Raw genomic sequence first — 24,803 nt, forward strand, 5'->3', positions numbered from 1 at the left:
ACAACATAAAATTTAACAAATGAGACCTCCTTTATGCTCATGTGTCAGCCTTTCTACACCCACCCCACCTTCAAATATAAATCCATTTTCTACTGCTACTACTACTTTATTCTTTTTTTTTTTTTTAATTTTTTTTTTTCAATGTTTTTAATTTATTTTTGGGACAGAGAGAGACAGAGCATGAACGGGGGAGGGGCAGAGAGAGAGGGAGACACAGAATCGGAAACAGGCTCCAGGCTCCGAGCCATCAGCCCAGAGCCTGACGCGGGGATCGAACTCACGGACCGCGAGATCGTGACCTGGCTGAAGTCGGACGCTTAACCGACTGCGCCACCCAGGCGCCCCAACTACTACTTTAAAGAAAAACTGCTTTGGCGCCCTGAACAGTGTCAGCGTACAAACGTCAACCAGCTCCAATCTGAAAACCTTTGCAGAAAATTTATTTTTGATTATGTGAATAGCTGTTCTGCTGTCGTGGTAACATAGGTACCATCCCTTCCCCTGTAGGCATTGAAACCCCTATTCAGGACTCACTGGTCCACAGATACGGTCTATTCTCTCTCTGCAATCCATTCTCTATCTTCCCCCTACAAGATAATATACATTTTTTAAAACTCTTGTTTCTTATCCCCATGGGAACGTGAAGACAAGCCAATTTGAGATGCCTACTGATTACAGGATATGCAGGTAAGTACAAGGTAACTGATCAGATACACCGGCCTACACAGGACGAGCCCTTCCAACCAGCAAGGCAGACAATAAAGAACATGTGCTCTCTGAGTTCACCTAACATGTTATTAACATGAATAAAGTCAGCCTTATGATTTATTCATTACTTATTTCCATTTAAAGTGAATTTGCAAAAATGTTCCTGTCAGAAAAATTACTATCAAAACTCAAATTGTCATCCTGCATCAAGGACATCTCAGAATGAAAGAATGAATGCCTCGTCCTTAGGGCTGCTTCCTCCCCACACAAACTGCCGGGGACACAGCTCACTCAGGGAGATTGCCAGATGTCTGGGAAACACGTCCTCACGGTCATCGTCCCATTACTGAAAGGTACAATTGGCTCTTTAGGCACTAAAATAAAACTTACTAGAATCGAAAGATAAATTACTGGCATGTGTCAGCTTCTGATGTTATGATCTGTGATGATTAATTTTATCTGTCAACTTGGCTGAACCACAGTGCCCAGATATTTGGTCAAATATTATTCTGGATGTTTCTGTGAAGCTGTCTTTTGGATGAGATTAACATTGAAATCAGTGGACTTTGTATAAGAGCAGATTGCCCTCTAGAAGGTGGATGATCCTCATCCAGTCAGTTGAAGGCTTTAATAGAACAGAAACTGACTCTGCCCAAGCAAGAAAGGATTCTGCCAGCAGACTGCCTTTGAATTTGAACCGCAATTTTCCCCGAGTCTCCAGCCTGCTGGTTTACCCCAAACCTACACAATCAGGTGAGCCTGTTCCCCAAATCAATCTCTCATTCTCAATCGCTGCACACACAACCATACACACACACACACACACACACACACACACACACACACACACGATCCTGGTGACTGTTTCTCTGGAGAACTCTGACTAATACATGATCCAAAAGAAAACAAGACTTCACCTTGAAATTTTTTAAGAAGGCATATGGTTTGTTTGGAGATCAATAATCAATATTCATTAAATCAACGACTGTTATTGGTCCGATACCAGATGTGAAGACTTAGTTCTTCACCAGCTTCATTTAATTTTCCTAAACACTGATAAAAGACATTGCTTTATCCAAACAAGGGAAAGTAATTTGTTAAAAAAAATAAATAAAAAGTGCTTGAGACTAAAGCCAAGATGCAAATTTAAGTATTTATGAGCATCTTTGCAGATGTACAAAAATAAGTCAGTACATACACCGACACCCGCAAACACACATGGGTCCACTCTGCATAGAAAAGTCATAAAAAATAAAATAAAGGCATAATCATTGACTGTTTATCCTTAATAAATTACTATTGATCTTAATCATGATTTGCATTACTTTTCTCAATTTCTCATACGAAAATAAGAACAGTAATAAGTACTGATGTATAATAAGCAATACATTTGGTCTTTGGCCCTGGTTCCTGGCAGAAAGCTCCTAAAACCCTTGGGATTTCCTGACGGAAAGTAGCGGCTCTTGTCTTTCATCAGGAGCCCCTTTGAGCACACCCGAGTTTACACTAATGAGGTGACTTAGGGCCCTTAAATAGCCTCAGGACAGGGCTGGTCACCGGAGAGCCCAAGTGATTAGAGGGCTGGAATTTTCAACCACACCACAGACCTCTTGGGGGGGAAAGGGGGCAGGGTATGAAGCTCTAGAAAAACTCGTGAACAACAAGAGCTGATGAGCTTCCAGGTTAGTGAGTGCATCCAAGTGCCAGGGCGATGATGCGCTCCAGTTCTACTCGGACAGAAGCTCCAGTGCTTAGGAGGTTTGCGGACTTTGCCTTATGTCACCTCTTCCTCTAGCTGTCCGTCTGAATCCTCTAAAATACCCTTTACAATAAACTGGTAAATGGAAGTGAATGTTTCTGAGTTCTGTGAGCCACCCCAATAAATTAATCAAATCCAAAGAACAGGGAGTGGGAACCTCCAATTTACTGCCAGTCAGAAGCACAGGTAACAACCAGGACTTGAGATTGGGGTCTGATGTGGGGCAGTCTTACAGGACCGAACCCTGACCCTGAAGGGCCTGATGCGACCTCCAGACAGTGTTAGAACCAAATTAAATTTATAGGACACCCAGTCAGTGTCTACTGAGAACTGAAGAATTGCTTGGTGTGCTAAAAAAGAAAACAGCACTTATTAGAAGTACTGTAATATAATCTCAAGGAGCAGTGACCTGACACAACAAGTTTCTTCACGTAAAAGAAAAGAATCGCCTGATCTTCAAAGTGCTTATTACTGGGGTTTAGAAAGACTCCCACACATGAAGCTAGCACCACAAGAGGGTCTTTATCAACACCTTGGTTAAAATTCATTTTTTATTACTGCACAGCAAAGGAAAGGACAGGACAGGAGGACTTGTAAGTGGTAGGTGGAGACAAGCACGTAGATTTAACAGGGAACCTAACAAATTTCAGTTCAGTATATGCAGCTATCACCTCACCAAGCCAACACTTTGCGAGTCCACCACCTCTGTCACAGCACTGGGCCTCAAGAAGCGGTCCCCAGCTCGACAGCACTGACACCACCTGGAAAGCTGCAGAAACGCACATGCCTGGGCCCCACCTCACATCTACTGAACAATCTCTGGAAAAGGAAACCAGGAGTTTGTGTTTTAACAAGACTTCTAGACGATTCCGATGTACACTAAAGCCTGAGAACCAGAAACCTCCAGTAAAATCATATACCTTTAAGTATGAAACAGAACTGAAGCAGGAAATTCAGAAACTGGGGGGCAGAATTTTTACATCACTATGGATCAGGTGGAGGGAGTTTTTATTAATAGTATCCCTCCTTTTTTATAAGGCATTTATATAACTAATACTATATCACTGATATTATTTAAGATTTTTCCAATGACCTCAACTTTTCAATCCATTCTGAGGCTGCTTTGTGCTTACTGAGACAGAACAATATCAAAAGTGTTCAGGGTGGGTGATAATACACTCCCAGGCAAAACTTACAGGCCTCGTGCATCATATTTGCAATTGCTAAGCTCTGAATTACGTTTTTTTAGTTCTTCCATCATATGGGATGTAAGAGTTGTCAGTAAAAACGAAAAAAGCCAAAATGTATACAGTATTTCTATAAAGTTTTCACTTCCCCGTATGAAAATTTGCCAGTGGGATCAAAGTCCTGTGAAAGAGGCAACTGGGCTGCCAATTTAATTCGCACTAATTAGCATTCCTTTGTAAAAGGTAGATAAATACCTTTAAACTGCTTAATCATGCTCTGATGGTTTTCAATGGCTTCCTTTAAGATCATTTCAGGCTGGTCCATCTTCCACCGCCATTCAGTGCCCACTGGGTTGGTGTGGTGCCTGAGAACGAGAGGCAAAAGTTCTAAAGGACTCTCTGTAATAACACCTGAGTCATCTACTATGCCATAGTCCATAAAATCACAAAATTAGAGTTGGTTTCCCCCTAGGAGCTCAGCTATTTATAGCAGTGTTTTCCAGCTTATTCTAAGTCATGACATCTAGCAGAGAGGGTTAGATGGCAGAGAAGTGCCTAGCTAAGACTGAGGATTTAATCAGAACAATACGAAATGTGCAACCTTTTCTCCCAACCACCCACCACCAGGTTAACAGGCATCCATTAACGACCGATAGAATATTGCTGGAAGAGTTGCACAATCACAGTGACTGACCCTCCCTGAGAGGCAACACAGTGGAAACACCTACAGCTTAGGATGGATCAGACATTAAGAAAACACCTGTCGGGGCGCCTGGGTGGCTCAGTCGGTTGAACGTCCGACTGCAGCTCAAGTCGTGATCTCATGGTTCGTGGGTTCAAGCCCCACATCGGGCTCTGCACTGACAGCACGGAGCCTGCTTTAGATTCTGTCTCCCTCTCTCTGCCCCTCCCCCACAGGTCTTCCCTCTCTCTCCCTCTTCTCAAAAATAAACATTAAAAAATATAAAGGAAAAAAACCTGTCAAACCAGCCCCCATGCTACACACAAGGATCGCCTTGAGGAATTTTAAACCTGTGGTACACTGAAGGGAAGCACAGAAACAGTGAATCTCAACTCAAGCCCAACTCCTGACTAGATTAACCTAAACTCCAAAAAGTAAAGGCCTAGCAGAAAGGAAAGGTGTACTGATTTTCAAACACACAAAAAAATGCACCTCATCTCTTAAGTACTACATAAGAAGTCCAACTTTAAACAAAAACAAAACAGAAAAAAAAAAAAGAATACAAAAAACAAGAAAACACATTCCCCATAGACAAAGCAATTGGCTGAACCAAACTCTTGACCCAAGTGGTGAAACTATTTGACAGGGAATTTTAAAAAACTATGATTAATATGTTAAAAGCCCTAATAGAAAAGGTGGGCGATGTGCAAGATCAGATGGGTAAATTCAGCAGAGAGATGGAAATTATAACACAACCACCAAAGAGAAATGCTAAATATGAAAAACAGGCCTTCGACCAATTCAGCAGTAACTTGTAACAGCTGAGGAGAGAGTAAAAAAACTTGGAGACCAATGCAAATAAGCCACCTAAAACACAAAGTTTTCTTTTTTAAGTGAAAAAAAAAAAAAAAAAAAGGGACACAGCATCTGAGAGCTGTGGGACAACACAATACCTCCAAAATACACATACTTGGAATCCCGGAAGGAAAACAGAGATAACAAAGCAGAAGAAATAGTAGAAAAATGACCACTAACAATTTTTCACAGGTAGTGAAAAACAACCACAGATCCAAGCAGCTCTCAGAACAACCAGGATGTATTTATTTATTTATTTTGAGAGAGAGAGAGAGAGAGAGAGCACGCACGCATGAGCAGGGGAGGGGCAGAGAGAGAGAGGGAAAGGGAGAATCCCAAACAGGCTCTGCCCTATCGTTGCAGAGCCCTCTCACAGACCTCAAACTCATGAACCCAGAGATCATGACCTGGACCGAACCAAGGGTGTGATGCTTAACCAATTGAGCCACCCAGGCATCCCCAGGATATTAAAAAAAAAAAAAAAAAAAAAAAAGCCTAAAAAGACACATAACCTAAGAACAAAAGATTAAAAATTACATCTGACAACTCATGAGAAAACAAAAGCCAGCTGAAATTATAATGACACCTGAGAAGCATGCTTAAAAAAAAAGGAAATAAAACTCATCGACCAGAATTCTAAACTCAGAGTATCTTTCAGAAATGGAAAATAAAGGCTTTTGCACACAAAATCTGAGAGACTTCCTTGTCAGAAAACCTACATCACAAGGTATGTTAAAGGGAATTGTTTACACTAAAGAAACATATACTAGATAGAAACCTGAAACTATACAAAGAAATAATGAGCACTGGAAAGGGGGGGAAAGGGGAAAATCATATTTACCTTTTTAACCTTTAACTGCTCTAAAAATAACTGACAGTGTAAGTAAAAAAGAATAGCAATGTACTATGCGTTTACAACTTATGTAACACTTACTATGCCAACAATAGCAAAGGGTAGTAAAGAGGAATAGGGAATATACTGTTGTCAAATCCTTACACTACATATGAAGGGGTATATTACTTGATGGTAGACTCTGATTAATTAAAGATGTACATTGTAACCCTTAGGGAAATCTCTAAAATATTTTTAAAATACATAAATAATAAGCCAAGATTAAACATAAAATCATTTGGGGCGCCTGCGTGGATCAGTCAGTTAAGCGTCCGACTTCAGCTCAGGTCATGATCTCACAGTCTGTGGGTTCGAGCCCCGCATCGGGCTCTGTGCTGACAGCTCAGAGCCTGGAGCCTGCTTCCGGTTCTGTGTCTCCCTCTCTCTCTGCCCCTCCCCTGCTCATGCTCTGTCTCTCTCTGTCGCAAAAATAAATAAAAACATTAAAAAAAAATTTTTTTAACATAAAATCATTTAAAATGCTCAATTAACATGACAGCAGGTAGAAAAATAAAAAACAGAATAGATAACAGCAAGATGTAGATTTTAATCAAACCATACCAATAGTCACTTTCAATATAAATGGTTTAAAGCATCAGTGAAGAGAGATTATCAGATGAGTCTATATGAGGCCACTGCACTGATGGTGTGCACCCTACTTAGGATTCTCTCTCTCCCTCTGCCCCTCCCCTGCTTGCTTTCTCTCTCTCTCTCTAAATAAACATTTTTTTAAAAAAAGGAAAAGAAAAATTATATGAAGCCAGAATTACTCTAATACAACAACAACAAAAAAAACAGATTAAGACATTACAAGGAAACTACAGACCAATACCCTCCATGAACAGAGACACAGAAACCTAAAAAAACAAAACAAACAAACAAAAACCCTGAGCAAATCAAACTCAGCAACACATAAAAAAGGATAATGTGTCACAACCAAGTACCGTTTATCCCAGAAACACAGACTGGTTCAATATGCAAAAATCAATCACTTTAGTTCACCAATTTCCTTTTTTTTTTTTTTTTTTTTTTTTTAGTAGGCTTCATGTCCAGCATGGAGCCCAACACAAGGCTTGAACTCACAACCCTGAAATCAAGACCTGAGCTGAGATCAAGAGTCAGACACATGGGGCACCCGGGTGGCTCAGGAGGTTAAACGTCCGTCCGACTCTTGCTTTCGGCTCAGGTCATGATCTCGCGGTTTCATGAATTCAAGCCCCATGTCAGGCTCCGTGCTGACAGTGGGGAGCTTGCTTGGGGTTCTCTCTCTCCCTCTCTCTCTGACCCTCCCACACTCGTGCTGTCTCTCTCTCTCTCTCTCAAAATAAATGCACAAATTAAAAAAAACAAAAACAGTTGAACACTTAACCAACTGAGTCACCCAGGCACCCCTCTGATTCACCATTTTAACAAAGTGAAGAAAAAATGATTATCTGAATAAAATGCAACATCCATTAATGACAAAAACTCTCAGCAAACTAAAAATAAAAAACAGAATCTCTTTAATCTCATGAAGGGGATCCAAAAAAACCCTCATAGCTAACATCAAACTTAACAGTGAAAGAATGAATGCTTTCCTCTTAAGATCTGAAACACTGTAAAAATATCCTTTCTGACCACTCCTATACAGCATGTAAATCCTAGTAGTGAAATGAAGCCAGAATAAGGAGCAAACTCTCTCTTCACAAATGACATGTTTGTCTACATAAAACTTCAAAAGAATCTACAAAAAATATACTGGAACTAATGAGAACTAGTAAGAGAGCCTAGCAAGTGCATAAGATGCATGGTCAATATACAAAAATCAACTGTCTTTATTATATACTAGAATGTGTGGTATTGGCCAAAGAAAGACACACAGATCAAAGGGACAAATGAATCCAGAAATATACCCAACTTATATTATTGTGAACTGATCTTTTTATAAAGGTGCAAAGGCAATTTAAGGGAGAAAGGATAATCCTTTCAATAAATGTTGCTACAACAGTTGGATATCCAAAAGCCAAAACAAAAAACAAAACAAACAAACAAACAAAAAAAAAAACAATTTCCATGCATACCTTGAACATCATCAGTAATAAGACAAACTGATAGCATATACCTTCTGGTAGGACTGATATACTGAGAACACATTGCTTCACACAAAAATATACATAATTTCATTCTCATTATGAAAATAAACCAAATACAAATTGAGGAACCTTCTACAAAATACTTGACCAGGATTTTTCAAAAGTGTTAAAGCCATAAAAACAAGGAGAACTAAGAAATGGTCACAGACTGGAAAAGACTAAGGACACATAACAACTAAATGCAATGTGGGATGCAAGACCGGACCCTGGAATAGAAAAAGAGCAGTAATGGAAAAACTGGCAAAATCTCAACAGTCTCCAGTTTAATTAATAGTGTTACATATATTTTAATTATTTCTTGCTTGTGATAACTGTCCCATGTCCCATGTTAAGATATTAACACTACAGGAAGGTAAATGAACGGACACCAGAACTTTCCAAACAACCTTTGCAACCTGCCACATAAGAAACAGTTTTCCTTCCTTAAAACACGAAACGTTGGAAACACAGGGAAAGAAGCATCATATTCACATGCTGAAGTATAAATTGATATGATCTGGGTCTAAAATACATAGTAAAAATCCGAAAACATTTTATACAGCAGAGTACTCATTACAACACAACCAGCCATAATAGCAAAAACAAAAACAAAAAACCTATCTTGATGAGCACCGAGTAATGTACAGAATTATTGAATCATATTGTACACGTTCAACTAATATAACACTGTATATTAATTATACTTCAATTTTAAAAAAGAAAAAATTATATTTGCAAAAATTAAACCCATCTTGACCACGATCTCTTGTTTTTCAATGCTGGACTCAGTGTTTTAATATATTGTTTAGGATTTTACACCCATACTAATGAATGAAACTGCACCGCAATATTTGTTTTTAATGCTGTTCTCTGGGTCGCTATCAAGGTTACGCTAGTGTTTTGTTTTGTTTTTTAATTTTCTTTAACGTTTATTTTATTTTTTGAGAGACAGAGCACTAGCGGGGGAGGGGCAGAGAGAGAGGAAGACGCCAAATCTGAAGCAGGCTCCAGGCTCTGAGCTGTCAGCACACAGCCTGACAGCAGGGCTCGAACCCATAAACCGTGAGTTCAAGACCTAAGCCAAAGTCAGACACTTAACCGACTGAGCCACCCAGGCACTCCAGTTACACTGGTTTCTTAAAATTAGTCTATGAGTGTTCCCTTTTTCTTTGCTTTCTGGAGAATTTCTTTTCCTTGAGTATTTGCTTAGAACTTACTTATAAAACCATCTAGGTCTGGTTTCTTTTTGATACGGTTTGTAACTACCAATTACATTACTCTACAGTGATTACAGAACTGCTCAGAATGACATTCTTCCTGAATTACTTTTGAAAATCTAAATTTACAAGGAATTTAGAAATTGGGAACCGGCCAGTGATTTCCAGGGACTAGGAATGTGGAGGGCAAGGGAGTAGGGGTAGCAAGAAGGAGACTTTTGGTGATGGAAAAAGTCTGTATTTTGATTGTGGTGATGGACACACAATTCAAAAATATGATAGAATTGTATAGGAATACATACATACGTACTCCCACCACACAAATGCGTGCATTTAAAACTGATGAAATCTGAATAAACTCTGTAGATTTTTTTAAATAAATAAATAAATTTACAAGGAATTTGATTATTTTTCAAATTTTCAAATATTAATACTTTACTGTCTACTGTCTTCAATCTTTGCAGCATCAATAATTATTTATCCTCTTTCATTAGTTAATAGTATTTATTCCCTCTCTCCTTTTTTGATCTCACAAATATCATTAAACTTCTACCAATTTCAATTGCATTTGATTGATAACATCCCCACACACCACACTACCTAATCAAGTCTTTAAGATTTTGTTCTTGAAATTTATTTGCTATTTATCTTCTACCAGAGCAAAAAGAGCACATCAAAAAATTTACGGGAACAGCTCAAGTTCATTTGCCTTAAACCAAACTACAAAGCACATTCAGGCCAAAAAAAAACACAAAAAAACAAAAAACCCAAAACACAACAGAGTGAACAGATAACCTAAGAAATAGACAAAGATATTTACAAACTATATATCAGATAAGGGTCAATAACCAAAATATATATGGAATTCCATTAATTCAATAGCAAATAATAATAATAATTCAATTTTAAAGTGGACAGAGGACTTGTAACTCAATTGTTAAATGGGCAGAGGACTTGACATTTCTCCAAAGAAGACATACAAACGACCGACAGGTATATTAAAAAATTCTCAACATTACTAATCATCAGGGAAATGCAAATCAAAATCACAATAAGATATCATCTCATACCCATGACTATGGCCACTATCAGACAAAAAATAAAGTAAAATAAAATAACACATGTTGGCAAGCATATGGAGAAATCAGAACCTTATGCACTATTAGAAAAGCAAAATGGGCTCGTGAGTTCGAGCCCCGCGTCGGGCTCTGTGCTGACAGCCCAGAGCCTGGAGCCTGTTTCAGATTCTGTGTCTCCCTCTTCTCTCTGTCCCAACCCACTTGCATTCTGTCTCTGTCTCTCTCAAACATAAATAAACATTAAAAAAAAATTAAAAAAAAAAAAAAAGAAGAAGAAAAGCAAAATGGTATAGCCACTATGGAAAGCAGTATGGAAGTTATAAAAATAATTAAGAAGAGAACTACCATTTGATAAGAATCCCACTTCTGTGTATTTTTCCAAAAGAATGAAAAACAGAATCTCAAACAGATATACCCACTCCCACGTTTACTGCAGCATTATTAGCCACGATGTGTGAATAAAGAAAATGTGGTATACACATACAATGGAATATCATTCAGCCTTAAAAAAGAAGAAAATGCTGCCATATGTGACAAAGTGGACTAACCTGGGAGACATCATGCTAAAATGAAATAGACTGTCTACAGAAGGACAAATACTGCATGATATCACTTATATAGGGTCTATAAAATAGTCACACACACAGAGGCAGAGAGTAGAATGGTGTTGCCAGGGGCTAAAGGAGGGGGAAATTGGGAATTGCTATTTAACAAATATAAAGCTTCAGTTACATAAGATTATTAAGTTCTAGAGAACCTTTCATTTCGATGAACAATACTGTATTGTACTCTTAAAATTTTGTTAAGAGAGCAGATCTCAGGTATTCTTACCACAGTAGTAATAAAAGTAACAACAACAACAACAACATTACTTTGGAGCAAAATTAAATTACAATCCTACTAAATATGGGGAATGAGGAAATTTTGTGGAAGAGACACACCTTAGTCACTACTTTAAAGACAAAGGCCCTTTGAACATGTTTCTCTCTTGCTTTCCAAACAATGATTTAATTTAACAGATTAAAATCTGGTTCTAAATCTATATGCGCTTTGATATGAAAAGATCTCTATAAAGTAGGAACAAAAAAAGCAACATGCAGAACACTGTAAAGCAGTCTGCCACTTGTGTGTGTGTGTGTGTGTGTTTACAAAGACACACACACACACACACACACACACACACACACACACACAATATCTATTAGCACCTGTGCAGAATATCTCTGAAAACCCAACTGACTGAAAGACAAGGATGAAAAAAGGATTTTCACAGTATAACCTTTTACGCATTTTGAATTTTCACTATATGCAAGGATGACCTTTCAAAATACATTTAAAATATATTTTAAAGACTCGTGTTTACCATTCAAGCAAAACTTTCTTAAAAGCTTTATTCAAATATAATTCACCTACCATAAAATTCCATTTAAAGTGTACAACCCAATGGCATTCAGTATGTATGTTCATAGAGTTGGGCATCCATCACCACAAAGCAATGTTAGAACATTTTGGTCAACCCCCAAAAGAAACCCTGCTCCACTTCACTATCACTCTTCAATCCACACATCCCCCCAGGCCCTAAGCAACCATTGATCTACTTTCTGTGTCTACAGGTTCCTCTATCCTGGGGCATTTCATAGAAATAAATGATACGATTATCCATATGTTTTTTTGTGATTGGCTTCTTTCACTTAGTGTTACGTTTTCAAGGTTCATCAATTTGTACTATGTATCACTATCTCATTTCTTTTTGTTTCCAAATAATATTCCATTGGTGGATATTTTGTTTACCCATGCATCAGCTGATGAGCATTTCGTTTATTTCCAATTGGGGAATATTATTACCTTTTCATGTGTTATTTGTATATCTTCTCTGAAGAAGTCTGTTCAGATCCTTTGCCCATTTTTGTAATCAGGTTATTTGTTCAAGACAGATACAACTTTTTTTAAAAAAATTTTTTAACGTATTATTTATTTATTTATTCAGAGACAGAGAAAGACAGAGCACAAGCAGGGGAGGGGCAGAGAGAGGGGGAGACATGGAATCCAAACAGGCTCTAGGCTCCGGGCTGTCAGCACAGAGCCTGACGTGGGGCTCAAACCTATGAACACGAGGATCATGACCTGAGCCAAAGTCGGATGCTCAACTGACTGAGCCACCCAGGCGCCCCAAGACAGATATAACTCTTAACTTGACATCTCAAAGTAAAAATTTTCACTTACACAGGCAGAAACAGGAGACAAACAATGGTAAGTCTGGGCTATCTACACACATAACACTCAACAACTCTTTCTGAAAATGAGCAGAGTAATATTTTATCTATCTAAAGCCATCTGCTACCCATATTATCCAAATGAAGTCAGAGAAACTCATTTAGGAAAACTCACATCTGCACATCATGTTGCAGTTTGAAGTACTTTCATACGCACCATCTCCCTCAAGCAATTAAGCCTCATAGCAACCTTGTAAGGAAGGTATTACTGTTATTTTACAGTTAAGAAAACTGAGGCTCAGAGGCTGTTTTTAAGAACCTGTAAAATGAAACAAAAATAAACAAAATGCTCACATAAGCATTTAAATCAATTTTTGTAGGCCTTTTCTAACATATGTACTGAATTATTTATAACGGAACCAGATGGTGGATTCTAATCTTAAAAGTCAGTGTATTAGTACTTCTTTATCAGAAGCCACAGTACAGGAAACCTCTCCATTTACTTTTTCTAACATCTCACTAATGAATTTGTTAAGTATATTGTTTGCTTTTTTAAAAACTGGGTAAATGTATTGCCTCAGAAACTAAAGAACTGCATTACTGGCTATAACCAGGTAATACAAGTAAGGGGTATTACCCACAAAATCCTCTTTTGAATCTTGACCTTCAAAAACAACAACGACAGGGGCGCCTGGGTGGCTCAGTCGGTTAACGTCCAACTTCACCTCAGGTCATGATCTCGTGGTCCGTGAGTTCGAGCCCCGCGTCGGGCTCTGGGCTGATGGCTCAGAGCCTGGAGCCTGCTTCAGATTCTGTGTCTCCCTCTCTCTCTGCCCCTCCCCTGTTCATGCTCTATCTCTCTCTGTCTCAAAAATAAATAAACGTTAAAAAAAAATTTTTTTTTAAAAAAACAACGACAGACACACACACACACACACACACACACAACTACTTATGTCAAGAATTTTAGGAAGAGAGAAGAGACTATAAAATGTGTAGCAATGAGAACTAGGACACAAAGCACTTGATTCTCTCCTCTACAAGCTAAGTATTAGGTGATCCAAATATTTCAGTTCACACAATCATATGACTTTTGTTTTGCAAATATTCATCCTATAATATTTTAAGACTTGTAAGCACATACTCTATCACTAAACAGGAGATGTAATGAGGCACCCAGGCGGCTCAGTTGGTTGAGCATCTGACTCTTGGTTTCAGCTCAGGTCATGATCCTAGGATCGTGGGATCAAGCCCCACGTTGAGCTCTGCGCTGAGCATGGAGCCTGCTTAAGATTCCCTCTCCCTCTCCCTCTGCCCCTCTCCCCTTCTTGTGTTCTCTCTCTAAAATAAAGATAGATAGATTAATTAATTAAATTAAATAAAAAGGAGGTGTGACGTATCATTTTATTGCAATGCCACCACATTTTAGCAATCTCCTTGACTGAAATAGGAGCCACGGATCTAGACTATACACAGGACTTTTCAACCTCAGCACGACTGACATTTTGGACACGGTAATTCTTTGTTGTACAGGTTTGTCCTGTCCTGTGCAATACAGGATGTTTAGGAGCATCTCTGACCTCTGCCCAAAAGACACCAGAAGTACCTCCCTCGATAAGAATGATACAAAATGTTTCTAGACATTGTCAAATGGCCCAGGTTCTGCCCTGCCCCCCCCCCCACAAGTGAAAAGCAGCAATTTTGCTCCAGCTGAGAATCACTGATTTAACAAGATGTCCAAAGAGATACATTTCAGTTGTTGTTGTTGTTTTCCACTATATCCCTGGATAACTAGACAAGGGAATACATGTACTTCCTTCAATAGGAGATGATGAGAATTTAATGAGATGATGATATTATGGGTGTATTCTTTCTTAAAAGATATTATTTTTTGTATTAACCTTCAACTGAGAGTGCTCGCTTCGGCAGCACATATAGTAACCTTCAACTGAGATATGTACAGACAGAACAATATGATGGCTGGGATTTGCATCAAAATAGTAACGATAAATGGATAAATAGTAAGATAAATGGAACGCGACTGGCTTTGTGTTAATAAAATGCACACAAAAAATCTTATTATACTATTTACCTATATTCAAAAAACTCTGTAATCAAAGTTTAAAAAAAAAAAAAAAAAAAAAAAAGAACTCTGCACAGATCTCAGGAGATAAACAATCTGCTGCTGAATGCACCAAAGTAAGAAAACAACACGTGGCTGACTGCCTGTAAAGAAACGCTGGGAGACAGGGTCCTGGGTGAGTCAAAGCACTGAAAAGCACTCACATACACCAGGGAATAAAAGAAGCCTGAACCACACCGAGGACACAATGCATTCTAGGAGAAGCCCTGAAAAGACACTAAACTTTCACCTACATCTGATTTTGAGGCTCAGCACATGCAGGCAGTGAAGGCAAAGACAGAGTTGTCAATAAACAGCCTGGCCAAGCTTTGAAGGAATGCCCCAACACAGAATCTATCTGCAAAGACTGGGGGGGGGGGGGGGGGGGGGGGGGGGTATTCCTCTTTTTTTCTTTGACTCCATGTGCTCAAGGAAATCTCTGTCAACACATTTCCTGGCCACTAAAACAAAGGCTTCACAGACAATACACAACATAGAATAAAGTCTGTATAAAAATAGTCTAGAAACTCACTAAACAAACAACTAAAACCCAGAGCAAGCAACAAAAACCTGAAGAATGGGAAGAATCTGATTTTCAGAGTTAGCACATCATAATATCCAAAATGTCAGTTGTCAATAAAACATTACAAAGCATACAAAGAAACAAGAAAAGCATGGACCACTCACAGGAGAAATTAACAAAAACTCTCCTTAAAGAAGCACAAACATTACACTTACTAGAAGAAGACTAAGTCACCTGTCTTAAACATGCTCAAAGAGCTAAAGGAAACCATGGTCAAAGAGCTGAAGAAAACCAGGAGAAAGATCTCAACAGATGCTGACAATAAATTAAGAAATACAAATGATAAAAAGAAACCAAAAAGAAGTTCTAGAACTGAAAAGTATAACAAATAAAAAATTCAGCAGAGGGCTGCAACAGCAGATTGAACAGCCTTTGAGAAGAAAGAATCAGTGAATTTGAAGATATGTCAATTATCCAATCTGAGGAACTGGAAAAAAAAAAAGTATGAAGAAAAGTGCACGCAGCCTTACAAGACCTGTGGGACAACCATCAAGAATACCAACATACAAGGCGCCTGGGTGGCTTAGTCAGTTAGGCATCCAACTTCTGCTCAGGTCATGACCTCACTGTTTATGGGTTTGAGCCCCGCATTGGGCTCTGTGCTGACAGCTCAGAGCCTGGAGCCTCCTTTGGATTCTGTGTCTCCCTCTCTCTCTGCCCCTCCCCTGCTTATTCTCTGTCTCTGCCTCTCTCTCTCTCTCTCTCTAATAAATAATAAATATTTAAAAAAAAAAAAAAAACAAGAATACCAACATATGTGTAATGGAAGTCCCAGAAGGAGAGGAAAGGGAAAAAGGGGCAGAAAGAATATGTGAAAAGATAATGTAACAACTTCCCAAATTAAAGACACGAATTTACACATCCAACAAGCTCAATGAACTCAAGCAGAATACATTCAAAAAATCCACACCAAGACACAGCAGTTCATCAAACTGCTGAAAAACAAAGGATTCAAGAATCTTGAAGGAAGCAAGAGAAGACATTCATCACACATAAGGGATTCTCAGTAAGATTAACAGTCAATTTCTCAGCAGAAACAATCAAGGTCAGGACGCAGTGGGATGACATATTTAAAATGCTAAAAGGAAAAAAAATGTTAGCCAGGAATTCTCTATCTGGCAAAGCTATTCTTCAAAACCGAAGGAAATATTAAGACCTGTACTACAAGAAATGCTAAAGGCAGTCCCTGAAGCAGAAATGACAGGACACTAGACAGACATGCACCAAACAAAGAAATACAGAACAACATAAAGGTTATTACATAGGCAAATACAGAAGTCTGTATTACCGCACTTTTGGATTCTAATTCCTCTTTTTTTCCTATACAATTTAAAAGACAGATGTATATAACAATAATCACAAATGTATGTTAATGAGCACACAATGCATAAAGTTGTAATTTGTGACAACAACATAAAAGAACGGGAATGAAGCTCTGTATGAACAAAGTTTTTGAATACAGTTGAACCAAGGGTGGTCATAGTTCAAAATAAAGTCAATCCTCACTATTTGCTGATTCCATATTTGCAAAATCACCTACTGGCTAAACTTTATCTGTAACCCCAAAATCGATATTTGAGGCATATTTGTGGTCATTCGTGGCCACTCAGAGAGCAGCAAAAAATTTGAGTCGCATAGTACACACACTCCCAACTGAGGTCAAACAAGGCAATGTTCTCTTTGCCTTCTTGTTTAAGCTCTTGTACTGCAAACAGTGTTCTTTTGGCAGTCAACTTAATGCCCCATTTTCTGCACTTTGTGCTGTTTGTTAGTGATGCTACTATTTAAAATAGTCTCCAAGCACACCGCTAAAGTGCCGTGTAGTGTTCTTAGGTGTGATGTGCCTTGCAGGGAAAATACGTGTGTTAGGTAATCTTCATTGAGGCGTGAATTACAGTGCTGTTGGCCGTAAGTTCAAGGTTAATGAATCAACAGTATATATAAAATAAGGCATCTTTAAACAGAAACACACATAAAACAAAGTTATGTGCTGATAAGATGGCAAATATGTTGTGCCAAGAGGAGTGCAAGAACCTAATCCTTTATTTCTCCTAAAAGTCACAGTTTAGTATTTGCTAATGCAGGATTCGTGCCAACTTTATAGAACTACCACAAATAAAGAAAATTAAATGTAGAGTGTTATAAGTTTAAGAGGTTAGTTTTAATCCCGAGGGGAATAACCAAGAAAATAACTAAAAAATGTACAGAAAGGGAAACATTGTACACAACAAATTGTGTTATGTCAAATTGTACACAACAAAAAATCAAACACAAAAGAAGGCAGTAATAAAGTGCGCAGCCGAAAAGATTAAAAACTTATAAAAACAAAGAGCAAAAGTGAATGGATCACATTCTCTAATTAAAAGCCAGAGATTGGGGCGCCTGGGTGGCTTAGCTGGGTAAGCATCTGACTTCAGCTCAGATCATGATCTCGCAGTTCGTGAGTTTGAGCCCCCCATCATGCTCTATGCCAACAGCTCAGAGCCTAGAGCCTGGAGCCTGCTCTGGATTCTGTGTCTCCCTCTCTCTCTCTCTCTCTGCCCCTCACCCGCTCACACTCTGTCGTCTCTCTCTTAAAAATAAATAAACATTAAAAAAAAAAAAAAAAGCCAGAGATTGGCAAAATGGATTTAAAAAAAAAAATCTAGGGGCACCTGGGTGGCTCAGTCAGTTAAGCGTCTGACTCTTGGTTTCAGCTCAGGTCATGATCTATCAATTCGTGAGTTAGAGCCCTGCTTAGGGCTCTGCACTGATAGTGTGGAGCCTGATTGGGATTCTCTCTCTCTCTCTCTCTCTCTCTCTCTCTCTCTCTCTCTTTCTGCCCTCCCCCACCAACTCTCTCACAATAAATAAATAAACTTAAAAAAAAAATCTAACAATATGCTGCCTACAAGAGATTCACTTTAGATCCAAAGACACAAATAGAAGTGAAAGGAGGAAAAAACATTTAATACAAATAGTAACCAAAAGAGAGCTGAGGCAGCTATACTAATATAACACAAAATAGACTTTAAGTCAAAAACTGCTACAAAAGACAAAGAAGAACATTATATATTGATAAACAGGTTAATCCATCAAGAACATGTTAACAATTATAACAAAATACATACTTAATAAAAGAACACCAAAATATATGAAGCAGAAATTTATAAGCTAAGGAGAAAATACAGCTCTAAATTAATAATTCTAAAATTCAAATCCACATTTTAAATAACGGACAGAACTAGGCAGAAGATCAATAAAGAAATAGTACATTTGAACAATATGATAAACCAAAAATACCTACAACATAAACAAAACAATATACCCCAAAACATCAGAATACACATTTTTTTCAAGTGTACATAGCACATTTTCAAAGTTGTACCATATGTTAGGCCAAAAAAATAGTGTCAATGAACTTTAAAAGACTGAAATCATACGAAATATTTGCTTCAACCACAATGGCATAAAATCAGAAATGAAGAACAGAAAGGAAACTGAAATATTAATGTGTGGAAATTAAACATAACACTTTTAAACAACCAATGGATCAAAGAAGAAAACATAGGGATATTACAAAATACTTAAGAGATGAATGGAATGTAGCTAAAACAGTCCTCAGAGGGAAATGTATAGCTATAAACACCTACGTTAAAAAAAAAAAAAAAATCAATTACCTAACTATATACCATAAAATACTAGAAAAAAGAAAAGCAAATGAAGTTCAAGGCAGCAAAAGGAAGGATATCATAAAGATCAGAATAGAAACAAAAACATTAGAGCCAACAAAACAAAAACATCAGTGAGCCCAAAAACTGGTTCTTGCAAAGATCAACAACACTGACAAACCTTTACCTAGATTGAAAAAAAAAGACTCAAATTATTAAATTCGGAAATGAAAATTAACACCTCACTACCAACCTTACAGAAACAAAGAGGATTATGAAAAGACTATAAACAACTATATGCCAACAAATTAGATAAACTAGACAAAATGAACAAATTCTTAGAAATATACAAGTTCCCAAAACTGACTCATGTAGAAATGGAAAATTTAAACCAACTTATGACAAGTAAAGTAAGTGAATCAGTAAGTAAAACCTCCCTGCAAAGAAAAGCCCCAAAACAGGTTTTACTGGTGAATTCCTCTAAGGATTCAAAGAATCAACACCAATTCTTCCCAAACTTTTCCAAAAAATAAAAGAGGAGGGAACACTTCCTAACTCATTCTATGAGATTAGCATCATCCTGATAACAAAGCCAGAAAAAGCCATCCTAAAATAAATTTATTTCTCCCAAAGTGTCAGTTTGCAATTCTAAAAGTCCCTCTCATGCATTTAACTATAATTGACATTAATATGTTGTAGTTGAAAACAGCCAGGCCAGGTTCTTACTGCCCAAGAAAAAAGTTACAAAATAAGGGTATGCCAGAATGAGCTCTGTGATGCTGATAGGAGTTGAAGGTATCAGTACAAATTCATGGTTCCATAATTTAATATGCACAGACAGATATACACACATACATGTATTTTCTACTTCTATCTGCTGAGAAGGCCTGGAAGCACTAACACCTCAATAACAGTGAACATAGCAAGCATCCAAATTTTAGACTTTAAGTATCATTCTTCAATAAGGGAAACTAAGGCTCCTTAGAGAAGTGGTTGATTCCAAGGCTGGTCAGGGAAAACACAAATTGAGCCTGAAACTTCTTCTGGAGTCATATAACACACAGTGTTTTAAATGAAAGAAAAGCCACAGAAGTCAACCCAACAGAACTCTTAATGGCCAAAGCTAGAAAAATATGAGTAGTAAATAATAATAGTATTGGATTATAACCAAAGGAATAAGTATCCTTGAGTCCAAACTAATATAATATAAATTTTAAAATGGGGGAGAAATGATGCTTCCTCACAGAAGAATTCCATTATATGTTAAAAAAAAAAAAAAAAAAGGAAATAAAAAATAAACATTAGAACACCAAAGCAACAATTTGATGCAGGCAAAAATCCACAAACGAATGAAATATTTAGTGGGCAAATGCTTAAAGAGAAACAGCATATTTGCATAGGCTCAAAGTATCTTATCAAAATATTTATTACTTACGAAGAAGAAATCAATTTTAAGGTGGAACATTACACTTGAAAGCCTGGCAAACGCTACCTTAATTAAATGATAAAGGTTAACAACACCAGTATTAGGACATATTGATATCATATAGCCCTTAATAAGACCTGCTGGAAAGGTCACATTCCTTTTATGGTAGTCTTCCCCAAATCCATAATTTCACTTTAACCATGAGAAAACATTAGACAAAATATCTGACCAAAACTCTTCAAAGGTGTCGAAATCATGAAGAACAAGGAAAGAACTATGGCAGACTAGAGAAAACTAAAGAGACATAACAACTCAATGTGATGTGGGATCCCAAACTGAATCCTGAAAGACCATTAGTGGGAAAGCTGAAGAAACTCAAATAGTTTCCAGTTTCATTAATAGCATTGCATCAATATTAATTTCTTGGTTTTGATCATTGTTCCAGAGTTAAGTAAGGTCTTTCTTAACATTAGGGAACATTAGGCGAAAGATATACAGAAACCCTACGATCTTTGTAACTCTTCTGCAAATCTGTAATTAATTTTTTTAATGTTTATTTTTCAAAGAGCATGAGTGGAGAGGGGCAGAGAGAGACAGAGCACAGAGTCAGAAGCAGATTCCAGGCTCTGAGCTCAGCACAGAGCCCGACTCAGGGCTTGAACCCACGAACCGCAAGATCATGACCTGAACTGAATTTGGGTGCTTAACCAACTGAGCCACCCAGGCACATCACACCGAGAATTATTTTTTAAAAAATTGTAATGTTTATTCATTTTTGAGGGAGAGAGAGACAGAGCACGAGTGGGTTAGGGGTAGAGAGAAAGGGAGACACAGAATCCAAAGCAGGCTCTAGGCTCTGAGCTATGAGCACAGAGTCTGATGTGGGGCTCAAACTCATGAATCTGAGCCGAAGTTGGATGCTTAACTAGCTAAAGCCACCCAAGTACTCCTAGAATTATTTTAAAACAAAAAGTTTATGCCTATAAGATTTTAATGATAGAACAAGAGTCATATATTAAAGACTAAAAAAGGATGTAAAACAAATTAGAGAATGGTTTCAACCACATTTTTAAAAAAGTGAGAAGACCCAGGAAAAAAAGAATGAAAGCAAATACTGGAAAGTGTTAACTATGATTTGTCTGGATTCTGGAATTGTAGATAGTTGTTTCTCTTTATACTTTTTGGTATTTTCCAAAAGTTTCTACAATAAACATGGATTACTTTTATGACCAATGATATAAAACCTTTTCTCAAGAGAAGAATTATAGGTCTTGTACCAATAGGATAGATAAATCAAGAAATGGCATAGACTGGAAAGTATTAAATCATTCTGGTTGCTAAAGAATGAAATATTGAGACTCCAGAATTAAGTATACAAATGGATATAGTGAGTTAGAGGAAGATGAACTTTTCAGCCTAAGCCACTGGATAACTAATGGTGCCATTACCAAAATAGTATGAAGAGGTTAACAGTATAATAGATTCCACTGTGGACAAATGGGACTTAAAGTACTTGTGGATCATCTGAGACAATATATCCAACAGGCAACTGCAAACCAAGGATGAAAACTCAGAAAGGAGACGGGCTAGAGATAAAGAATAGAAAGGTGTCAAACTCCAGGTATTTAATGAAGCCACAGAGATGGTTTACTACCCCTCCCATTATAACATAGAGCAACAAAAGAAAGCCAAGGGTAGAATCAGAAAGATTCATCAGGTCAACAATAAGCCAAAGAGCTAAAAGGGGAAATTAAAAAGTAACTGTCAAAGGGCTGGGAGAAAACACTAGAAAAGACAGGTGTGTCTGAATCCAATAGAAGTAGAGAGCCTTGTTTTCTAGCAAGTTTTCCTGGAGTTCAATTTAGAGGAGAATTAAGTCACCTCTATTCGATTTGATAGTAAAGAAGTCACTAGCTATCATAACAAAACGAACTGCAATGGAGACATCAGCCAGCAGAGAATTGAGGTGGTGAAAAGCAAACAGGTGTTAGCGAAAGAGAAAAATGGATTAGTAGCAAGCACAAAAGATTTCTGCAATTTAGACATTTTCTTTCACTTAAAATTTCCAACTTTAAAAGATTGAATTCTACATATGAGGGACTGTAGTTGGCTTAAAGACATTTGAATTCAACACCTTGAATTTCCAGCAAGATAAATAAAAGAGCTTCCTATAACAAAACACCTAACATGATACCTTAGCATTAAAGTAGTCTTAAAAAGAAAAAGACAATAAAATGTAGAAAAGCAAGGTAAACACAAATCACAAAACGAGAGAATTAAAGTAAATATTCGTTAATTTATTAATTTATCAATATTTATCAATACCAACAATCACAATAAGACCAACTGAACTCCAAACAGACTTCTAAAAATCCAGCAATTCCAGGGGCGCCTGAGTGGTTCAGTTAGGCATCGGATTTCGGCTCAGGTCACAGTCTCATGGCTCGTGGGTTCGAGCTCCATGTCGGGCTCTGTGCTGACAGCTCAGAGCCTGGAACTTACTTTGGATTCTGTGTCTCCCTCTCTCTCTGCCCCTCCCCTGCTCGTGCTGTCTCTCTCTCTTAAAAATAAATAAACATTAAAAACTTTAAAAAAAAATCCATCAATTCCATATACAAGTGAAAATATTGGTCTATAGGGGCACCTGGGTGGCTCAGTGGGTTAAGCATTCGACTTCAGCTCAGGTCATGATCTTGTGCTGACAGCTCAGGGCCTAGAGTCTGCTTCTGTGTTTCCGTCTCTCTCTGCCCCTCCTCTGATCGCACATGCGTGCACACTCGCTCTCTCTCTCAAAAAATAAATATTATAAAGAAAATATTGGTCTATAAAAGACTTATACACTAATGTTCACAGCAGCTTTATAATTGAGTCAAAACCTGGAAACAAATCAAATATTCAACTACAGATGAATGGAGAAACAAACTGTGGTATAACCATACAACAGACTGTGTGCTTCAACAATAAAAGGAAAACAATTACTGATGTATGTAACAACATGAATGAATCCCAAAAACATGTGTGACAAAAGAAACCAGACACAAAATATTGTTAAAATGTCAATACTACCCAATGCAATCTACACATTCAATGCAATCCCAATCAAAATTGCACCAGCATTCTTCTCGAAGCTAGAACAAGCAATCCTAAATTTGTATAGAACCACAAAAGACCCCGAATTAGCCAAAGTAATAGTGAAGAAGAAGACCAAAGCGGGAGGCATCACAATCCCAGACTTTAGCCTCTACTACAAAGCTGTAATCATCAAGACAGCATGGCGTTGGCACAAAAACAGACACATAGACCAATGGAGTAGAATAGAGACTCCAGAATTGGACCCACAAAAGTATGGCCAACTAATCTTTGACAAAGCAGGAAAGAATATCCAATGGAAAAAAGACAGTCTCTTTAACAAATGGTGCTGGGAGAACTGGACAGCAACATGCAGCAGAATGAAACTAGACCACTTTCTTACACCATTCACAAAAATAAACTCAAAATGGATAAAGGAATTGAATGCGAGACAGGAAACCATCAAAACACTGGAGGAGAAAGCAGGGAAAAACCTCTCTGACCTCAGCCGCAGCAATTTCTTACTCGACACACCTCCAAAGGCAAGGGAATTAAAAGCAAAAATGAACTGTCGGGACCTCATCAAGATAAAAAGCTTCTGCACTGAAAAGGAACAATCAACAAAGCTAAAAGGCAACCGACGGAATGGGAAAAGATATTTGCAAATGACATATCAGACAAAGGGCTAGTATCCAAAATCTATAAAGAACTCACCAAACTCCACACCCAGAAAACAAATAATCCAGTGAAGATATGGGCAGAAGACATGAATAGACACTTCTCTAAAGAAGACATCCGGATGGCCAACAAGCACATGAAAAGATGCTCAACGTCGCTACTCATCAGGGAAATACAAATCAAAACCACACTCAGATATCACCTCACGCCAGTCAGAGTGGCCAAAATGAACAAATCAGGAGACTATAGATGCTGGCGAGGATGTGGAGAAACGGGAATCCTCCTGCATTCCTGGTGGGAATGCAAACTGGTGCAGCCACTCTGGAAAACAGTGTGGAGGTTCCTCAAAAATTAAAAATAGATCTACCCTATGATCCAGCAATAGCACTGCTAGGAATTTACCCAAGGGATACAGGAGTGCTGATGCATAGGGGCACTTGTACCCCAAGGTTTATAGCAGCACTTTCAATAATAGCCAAATTATGGAAAGAGCCTAAATGTCCATCAACTGATGAATGGATAAAGAAATTGTGGTTTATGTACACAATGGAATACTACGTGGCAATGAGAAA

At 37.9% G+C, this 24,803-nt stretch overlaps 1 protein-coding gene across 5 annotated transcripts in view; it reads right to left on the reverse strand.

The window, feature by feature from the left end:
• Nucleotides 1-24,803, reverse strand: part of LOC122209599 (S-adenosyl-L-methionine-dependent tRNA 4-demethylwyosine synthase TYW1) — a 212,386-nt gene that overhangs the window by 108,321 nt on the left and 79,262 nt on the right. For all 5 annotated transcript variants that reach the window (XR_006197676.1, XR_006197675.1, XR_006197674.1 and 2 more), the window contains one exon: nucleotides 3,910-4,019. Coding sequence is in view for 2 of the 5 variants with exons in the window: in XM_042921589.1 (XP_042777523.1) it covers nucleotides 3,910-4,019 (110 nt within the window). In the remaining 3 variants the exon portion in view is untranslated. The remainder of the gene's footprint in view (nucleotides 1-3,909; nucleotides 4,020-24,803) is intronic.

This window comes from Panthera leo, chromosome E3 (assembly GCF_018350215.1).
Source record: "Panthera leo isolate Ple1 chromosome E3, P.leo_Ple1_pat1.1, whole genome shotgun sequence".
Classification (NCBI taxonomy): Eukaryota; Metazoa; Chordata; class Mammalia; order Carnivora; family Felidae; genus Panthera; species Panthera leo.